Source organism: Eulemur rufifrons, chromosome 8 (assembly GCF_041146395.1).
Source record: "Eulemur rufifrons isolate Redbay chromosome 8, OSU_ERuf_1, whole genome shotgun sequence".
NCBI classification, from domain to species: Eukaryota; Metazoa; Chordata; class Mammalia; order Primates; family Lemuridae; genus Eulemur; species Eulemur rufifrons.
In genome coordinates this window covers 37,616,012-37,624,732 of record NC_090990.1, presented here as the reverse complement: position 1 = coordinate 37,624,732, position 8,721 = coordinate 37,616,012, and the positions used below count along the sequence as shown (strand labels likewise).

At 53.1% G+C, this 8,721-nt stretch overlaps 1 protein-coding gene across 2 annotated transcripts in view; it reads left to right on the top strand.

Annotated features, from left to right (window-relative positions):
- The first annotated feature begins 869 nt into the window (after positions 1–869).
- TTC39A (tetratricopeptide repeat domain 39A) overlaps positions 870–8,721 on the top strand; it is a 38,123-nt gene continuing 30,271 nt past the window's right edge. Inside the window, exons 1-2 of one of the 2 annotated variants that reach the window (XM_069477936.1) lie at positions 870–907; positions 8,077–8,181. In XM_069477936.1, coding sequence (XP_069334037.1) covers positions 870–907; positions 8,077–8,181 — 143 coding nt within the window. Of the gene's footprint in view, positions 908–7,743; positions 7,788–8,076; positions 8,182–8,721 lie in introns of those variants that run through there. The other variant, XM_069477935.1, reaches the window with a different exon arrangement.

Here is an 8,721-nt window from a genome sequence, read left to right as displayed (position 1 = left end):
ATCAGGTCAGGTTGGGCCGAGATACCCACCTCAGGGCCAGGTGCACAGTGGGCGTCTGGGGAGTGTTGTGGGTGACCCACACTCAGCCATTGGGGGAGAGGGGACAAAGGGGATAAGTGGCTGGAGCGTTAGTTTTGGAGTCAGGAGGGCTGGGTTCCTGTCTCAGCTTGCCACTTAACTAGGTGAGTGGCCCTGAGTGAGTCACATGAACTCCATGCCTCAGCTTCACCATCTATAAAATGGCAGTTATGGGGAATATTTGAAAAGGCAGGTGTGCATTTCCAGCCGCAGGGAGTGCTAAACCGCGTTATTTCCCGCCACCTCCTGCACACAGTCACTCAGGAGGCAAGAGGGTGGGATTAAAATCCAAGCCTGACTCTGGAGGCTGTCTTTTCCTGTATGAATGCCCCCCATTAATGCAGTAGGATGATAATGGGCGGGGGCCGCTTCGGGGCGAGCTGTGGGGGAGGGGTGGTGACAGGAAGGTGGACCTCAGGTCTAGGAGAACTTTCTGGCGCCAAATAGGTAGGGGTGTCCGAGGAAGGCACGAGCTCCGGGTCCGGGTGGTGTGTGCACAGAGAGCACGCTGGCCTGGGTCCCGCAGACCTTGAGCCCCCGTGGCTCTTACCTGTCGGAGCTGGGGTGGGGGACATCCCCCAGCGCGGGCCGGGCGGAGGTCATGGCCCCACTGCGCGGGTGGGCAGACCGAGGCCCGGCCCGGCCCCGCCGCCTTCCCCGCCCCCGGCGCGCCCCTCCCCGACCGCCGCGTCCCCGGCTCGGCCGCACAGCGCCCGGCTCGGGGTTCCGGCGGCAGCACCTGGGCCGCGGCTGGCGTCCGGCGGGGGCAGCGCTGCCCGCCCCCCTCGGCGATGACCACGGCCGGCGCCCCGAGCGCCCAGCCCGCGGGGTAAGTGCGCGGCGGGGCGGCCCCCGGGGGCGCGGGCGGCAGTCAGGGCGTGTGGCGGGCGCCGCGCCAGGCCTCCCCGCGCCACCCGCCCCGCGGCCCGCACTGCGGCTGCCAGCCCCCTGCCGGGCGGCGCAGCGCCCCCTCCCCGCCCGGCCTCTTGGTGCCGCCGCCAGGAGTGGGATACCGGGCTGCGGAGGAGAGCTAATGCGCGGGGACCCTGGGTCGGTCACTCCCCTTCTGGGTCCCAACTTTCTCGCGAAGCTGTAGTCACAGCCACGTTCAGAGCCGCCTTTGTCACCTACTCCATGGCGTTTACATCTCTGGGGTGGGCCTTGTTATTATCTTGCCCCTTAGAGATGAGGAAACTGAGGCACAGCTCTTAAGTTACTTGTCTTCGGTCACTCAGGAAGAAATAGTTGGGGGCTGGGATTTGAACTCAGCTATGTCTGATGTCAGAGCCCCCACCCGCGTCATCTTCAGGGATATTCAGGGGATTTAAAGGGCTAAGGCATGGTCCAGCTAGGCCCACTGGGTGCAGCAGGAACCTGGGTGGTAAAAGGTGGGCATTGTCACTGGCAACATGGCTCTCCAGCCCAACCCTACCCCCACCCCACTGAGGAGCCCTGTGGGACCCCTACTTGGCCCCTGTAGCAGGGACAACTGCTAACTGCCGGGAGACCTTCAGCAACTCTCTGCTTTCCTGTGCCCCAGTGGGTAGGGGCAACTGCTGGGAGGTTGCTGGGTAGAGATCCCACCTAGGTGAGCTGGGAGGGGTGCCCGCCCTGCCTGGAGCCTCCTTACCGTGACAATATTTGCTAAAGGCCCGAGGCCTGACACATGAGCAGGGAGGTGAAGAGGGTAGTGCCAGCTGGCAGCTGGCAGCTGGTAGTCTCCATAGGGCTGTGTGTGTGGCCCCAGGCTAAAGGCTTGGAAGCTGGGTTGTTGGGGGACACCCTGGCCTGGGAGAGGGTTGCCTGGTGAGTTTTGCCTTGATCATTTTTGTTTTATGACTCTGGCCACGTCCTTTACCCTCCCTAGACTTCTAGTCCCTCCTTTGGAAAATACGGGAGGGCTGGGCTGGCTGCTCCCTTCCTGCTCTGGACTGAAGTCTTTATAAATCTGGAGCTTGGTTAGGTCCTTTCTGCCCAGCCCTGACAGAGCACCACACTGCTGCGTCCAGGAGAGAAGGAGGCAGGGAGCAGGGTATCCATCAAAGAATCCTAGGTTCCCAGGCTGAAAGCCACATTCATCCCTCTTCCTTGTTGGCTCGCACCCATGCCTGAGTCCCCCCTACAACCCCGGGTATCTCTGGCTCTGCTGTGGGCCTTGAGGGCCATAATCTCACTCTTCTAGCACTGGTAGGCCTTCCTCTTAAGGAACCATATCTGCCTCCCTGCGTGCCTGCCCACTCTTCCTTGAGGCCACACAGGTTCATCTGCCCCTGCCCTGCCCCTGGTCAGTGTCATCCTGGTGGGTTCTGGAGGAGGGCTGAAGCAGGACCTGTCTCACCTTCACCGTAGATACTAGCAACATGGCCACGCTGTTGTTCAGTCACTCAACAAACACTCAGCGATGACTGCTCTGGGCCCAGCCCTGGGCATGATGGTTAGTGGTGAACAAGCCAGACCTTAAATCTCTACCACTTTAAAAATTATGAAACATTTTAAGCTTTCAGAAGAATATAGCAAATAATACAGTGAAGTCCCATGTCCTTGCCACCCAGCTTTATCAGTTATTAACACTGTACCCCACTTATTTCATTTTCTTTTTAAGAAATAAACTGCAGTGGAGATCACTGAAGTCCCTGTGGAAACCTCCTCCTCCCTTCCCTCTCCAGAGATACTTGCCATCCTGGTTTTATCATTTCCCTGTCTGTTTTTATTCTTTTGCTGAGTGTGTATAAGTCTAAAATGTAGTTTGTTCTTACTTTATTTTTTTTTCACCCTGTCCTACAGTTGAACTTACTTTAAAGTTTTGTATAAATGGAGTCACGCGGCATGTGTCATCCTGCAGCTTGCTTTTTCTCATGCGACACCAGGTTTCTGAGATTTAGCCTTCTTGATCCTGCAGCTCTGGTCCCCACTTGTCTTGATGACTGATACACCACCCCACGTATCGACCCCCATTTATTTCTTTGTCCTTTCTGACAGACATTGAGGTGTTCCCAGTGCCTTGCTGTTCAGTGCAGATTCTTGTGCGGTTGTCTGCTTCACTGCGGTAGTAGAATTGCTGGGTCTTTGGATATGTGCACTCAATCTTTTAAAGTTATTTAGTTTCATTATAAAGTCAGTGCTGCTTGATAAAAGAAATGGTGGCAATATATAGTCTTAGAAAAAATAATGATCACTAACATTTTCTGAGTACTGACTATTGTCCTTTCCATGGTCTTAGTCATTCTTTACAACAACTCTGGGAGGTAAGAACTGTCATTCCCATGTCAACGATGAGGAAAGGGAGGCTCGTGGAGGGTAAAGAACTTTCCCAAGTTTCTCTAGTAAGTACTTGCTCAGATGCAGCTTGAGTCCAGGGTTGTCCCCTTTCAAAACTCTTGAAGGGCACGCTGCATTAGGTCATGCCGTGTCACTCTGTGACCCATGGTACTCGCTTTATGTGCAGCTTAGGGGGACTCTTTGGAAAGAGTCACAATCATGTTTGCAATTTAGAAAGGCCACTTTGGAAATGGACAGGTATCTTCAGTTCCTCCAGTGGTGGAGCACAGATTAAAATCCAGCTCTGACTCCAGTCTGTTCCTAGGGTGACTGCTCCACTGCCTCGCCTTGACTGGGGTCAGGGTAGGGAGATTTTCTGCCCCCAGCGGGGACTGAGGGTCTCCCTGTTCTACCCAGCTCTGCCCATGAGACACTAAAGTAGCAGCGAGGCAAACTACAGTAGGTGGGGGGAAGGGGAGAATGGGGGTGGCTACAGGCTGCCTGACACCCCCTCCCACCCTCCAGCTCCCCCTCACTTGGACCTCAAGTGTGGGTGGGATCTGAATGGGAGAGCCCCCACCACCATGCTCCTGGCGTTGGTCACCAGCCTGCTCCATGCTATAGCTCCATCCAGCCCAGTGCCTCCCCTCCACACCCTCAGTTCCCCAAGGCACAATGGAGAGGTCACCATCACCACAGGAATATATATCACCCGGGTCCAGCAAGGTGCCCTGGAGCAGAAAGGCCTTGAAGACGAGGGGATGGCTTGTGGAGAAGTGGGGGCCTCAGTCTCAGCCAGGGGAGGATAAAGGTTTGGTGCTGTTGCTTCTGCAGAAAGCATTGCTGTCTTCTCTTAGGCTCCTGGGAGGAGCCAGACCGGGTTCCTGTCTTCACAGCCTTCATTCCCTCATCTGTCACATCGAATAAGAGTGTGCAGTCATCAAGTTAGATAAAGTGGTGTGATATTTTCTTTGTGGTGATGGGGTGGTTGTTAATGCTATTATTTAAGTCAGATGGGGCCGATGTCCCCAGCCTTCCTGAGCTCCCCAGCCAGCCTGGCCTCACCCTCCATTTAGCCACCTTCTAGGGCCTCTGTCTTCCAGCCCTTCCAGACTACTTGTACCTCCTAACTATGGTGTCATGCCTCCAGCCCTTTGCACATATTGTTTCCCCTTTTTGGATTTCTTCCTCCATCTTGTCCTCAATTCAGTGCCGTCTTTTCCAGGCAGCTTCCTTGAGTGCCCAGGCTGGGTTAGAGGCCTCTCCTGTGACTCCCACTGTCACAGCCCTGAGCAAGCTGGCAGCCACTGCCTCTGTCTGCATCTGTGTGAGTCCTCAAGGGCAGGCCTAGGTCTGGGTCACTCTGGGTCCCCAGAGCCCAACCCAGGCCTGGCCTAGAGCGGGAGATTCGTGAGTGAGCCACTGTGCCCGGCCCGAGTAATTTCTTTAGATCTTTTATTTCCCTAGTTTTCTCTTTAGGTGTATATCTGATCTACTACTTATCCTGTCTACTGAGTTTTTCATTTCAATGATTATATATTTATTTTTAAAAATTTTTTACCACTTCCACTTGATGGAAATGATTATATTTTTCATTTCCAGAAATTCTGCTTTGTTTTTTTTCAAATCTGTTTGGTTATTTGAGGCAGTATTTTGGTCCATGCTTCAAGTCTGTCTTTAATTTCTTTATACCTCTTAAACACGTTTATATTCTATATCTCATAATTCTAGCATTTTGAACTCTCGAGGAAACTAATCCTGCTATTTCCTGTTTCTGGTGCCTGCTGCTCACAGTGATTTGTTTCCTAGTGTGTTCTGGAATTTTATCATTTTACCGCCACCCAAAGCTGCCTCTGCCCCCCTCTTCCTGAGGCCAGGACCGTGTCTGTATGTGCCCAGGGGCTTAGCCTACTGATAGGTGTGAAGTCCATTCATCCCTGTTGGGCGAATCAGTGAAGAGGCAGTCAGCACCTCCTGCTCTGAGTATCTAAGTGGTGTTCTCTCCAAGAGCCCTCAACATGCCCTGTGAAATAGGATTGTTGCCTCCACTGCAGATGAGGAAACTGAAGCACAGCAGAGAGGTGACTTAGCTAAGGTCACACGCTCAAGCATGGGTTCTGACCCAAGGATCTGCTGAGCCAGTGCCCATCAGCTCAGCCCCAGGGAGCCAAGTCCATTGCCGTGGCTTATGCCAACCTCTGAGCAATTCCAGAGCCAAGAGCCTGCCTCCCACTTCTGCACACACACCTCTCCCCCACCCCTCCGCCCCCCACCAAGGAAGAGTTTCTTCTCGCTTGGTCTACCTGGAGAGAAAGATGCACAGCCTGATGGACAGATGTGCAGACGTGCCTATTCCCCCTGACCTGGATTGCTTGAGGCCGGGAGTTTGAGACCAGCCTGGGCAATAGTGAGACCCCATCTCTACAAAAAAATTTTAAAAATTAGCCAGGTGTGGTGGTGCTCGCCTGTAGTCCCAGCTACTTGGGAGGCTGAGGCGGGAGGATTGTTTGAGCCCAGGCGTTTGAGGTTGCAGTGAGCTATGATGCCACTGTACTCCAGCCTAGGCAACAGAGTGCGACTCTGTTTCAAATAATAATAATAAATAAATAAATTACTCAGAATCTAACAGTGAATAATGAGATGGTAAAGAAGTGAGTTAAGGCCGGGCGTGGTGGCTCACGCCTGTAATCCTAGCACTCTGGGAGGCCGAGGTGGGTGGATCATTTGAGCTCAGGAGTTTGAGACCAGCCTGAGCAAAAGCGAGACCCCATCTCTACTAAAAAATAGAAAGAAATTATATGGACAGCTAAAAATATATACAGAAAAAATTAGCCGGGCATGGTGGTGCATGCCTGTAGTCCCAACTACTCGGGAGGCTGAGACAGGAGGATCCCTTGAGCCCAGGAGTTTGAGGTTGCTGTGAGCTAGGCTGACGCCACGGCACTCACTCTAGCCTGGGCAACAAAGTGAGACTCTGTCTCAAAAAAAAAAAAAAAAAAAAAAGAAGTGAGTTAAGAGACATGAAATATAGAATAAAAAGATCTAACAGAGAAGAGAGAAGGGATGGGAGGTGGCAGGAGTGGAAGGTGGAGTCTTCCAACAGACTGGGTAAAGGTGGTAGTGGCCTGGACCACAGGGCACTGGGCACAGAAGGAGTGGACATTAAGAGATGTTGGGAAGCAGAATGGATAGGGTTAGTGATGGAGTGGATGACAGAGGCCAGGGAGAGGGATGTGGCAAGGATGACTATCAGATTTTTGGCCTGAGGAACTGGGTAGAGGGGTGTCACTCCTGAAAATGGCAAAGACTGGGGGAAGAACAGATCTGAGAGACTGAACAAGGCACGTGTTTCAGTTTGCCTGGGAAGATCTACTGATGCATCACAGAGGAAGAGACATTAGAGCTGGGCCTCGAGGTATGTGTAGGAGTTTTCCTGGTGTAGAAGGGAATTTCTCTTAACTAACTTTTGGGAAACAAGATTTCCCTTCAGTGAGATCATTGAGCCTCCTTCTGGAACCTTCTTTCACTCAAAACTGGCCCCTTGAGAGGAGGCATTATCAAGACCATCAAATAGGCCTCAGTGATCTCTTAATATCATCTTTCATTTTTCAGATGGGAAAGCTAAGACCTAGAAAAATCAGGGATTTGCTTTCCCAGCCTTGCCCTCTTCATTCACTCATTCCTTCCTTCATTCATTCACCTAGCAGATATTTATGAAAAGCCTACTTTGGGCTGGGCACAGTGGCTCACACCTGTAATCCCAGTACTTTGGGAAGCTGAGGCGGGAGGATCTCTTGAGCCCAGGATTTTGAAACCAGCCTAGGCAACATAGCGAGACCCCGTTTCTACAAAAAATAAAAAAATTAGCCAGGTGTGGTGGTGTGTGCCAGTGGTCCCAGCCACTTGAGAGGCTAAGGCAGGAGGATTGCTTGAGCCCAGGAGTTGGAGGATGCAGTGAGTTATGATGATGTCACTGCACCCTAGCCGGGGCAACAGAGCAAGACCCCATCTCTAAAAAAAAAAAAAAATGCTTTGTACCAGATGCCAAGTGCTGAGGATACAGCACTAAATAAATAAAGCCAAGAGTCCTGCTTCTGGAAACTTAAACACAAAAATAAGTAAAAAAAAAAAAAAAATCATGTCAGGGGGTGATAGAAGCTGTACAGAGAAACATAAAGACTGGAAAGTGTAAAGTATAGTGGAGGTGCCATCGGAATGGTGAGTATGAAAGGCCCTGAGCTGCTCCCCTCCCCACCCCCACAGCACAGCCCATTGTGACAGTGTCTGGGGTTCTAGAATGCAGGCCTGGGGGACGGGAGGAGGCCTGAAGAAGGAGGAGGGAGAGAAGGAGACTGAAGAGGGATTTAGGGGGTGGGCTGTACCCCCCAAGGGGGGCAGCAAAGCCCAATGGGTCAGAAGGGCCACAAAGACTCCCTTTACCCTTGCGGAAGGTGAGATAAGTTTATCCCTAAGGCCGCCTTGTACCCCGGGCTCAGCCCGTCCCACACCCTCCATCAGATCTTAGATGACACCCCCTTCCGCTCCTCCTCCCACCCTTGAGAACACCAAGACGTGGGTCTAGGTTGTCCCTGTGTCCCAGTACAGAGTGGGCAGCCCAGGGGGAGCTGGTGACAGGCATCCAGGGCCAGCCAGGGAGGCTGAGTGGGCTCTGTGAGGCTCTGTCCTGGCCAGGAGGAGTTTGAGGGGCCCCAGGGTCACGCCCTGCGTCTCTCCCCACAGGTCTCCCGTGAGCAGCCTCCACGAGGCCCTGGACCAGTGCATGACTGCCCTGGACCTCTTCCTCACCAACCAGTTCTCAGAAGCACTCAGCTACCTCAAGCCCAGGTAAGGCCGAAGCCCTGGTTGGGGTGGGGATGTGTAGGGCCAGGCAGAACTAGAGGTCTCGTGGGAGAGGAACCCCATGTCACTGAACGCCTTCAGTTTTCTGGGTCACCATGACCCCTGAGAAGTCTCGTAAAAATGACTCGGGCTCCACATCCCACAGCCCTCTCCAAGGTCACTGTGACTTCCTTCGCCTTCGGTTCCTGAGGCCTCTTTTTTTTTTTTTTTTTGTTGAGACAGAGTCTCACTTTGTTGCCCAGGCTAGAGTGAGTGCCGTGGCGTCAGCTTAGCTCACAGCAACCTCAAACTCCTGGGCTCAAGCGATCCTACTGCCTCAGCCTCCCGAGTAGCTGGGACTACAGGCATGCGCCACTATGCCCGGCTAATTTTTTCTGTATAGATTTTTAGGTGTCCATATAATGTCTTTCTATTTTTAGTAGAGACGGGGTCTCGCTCAGGCTGGTCTCGAACTCCTGACCTTGAGCAATCCACCGGCCTCGGCCTCCCAGAGTGCTAGGATTACAGGCGTGAGCCACCGCGCCC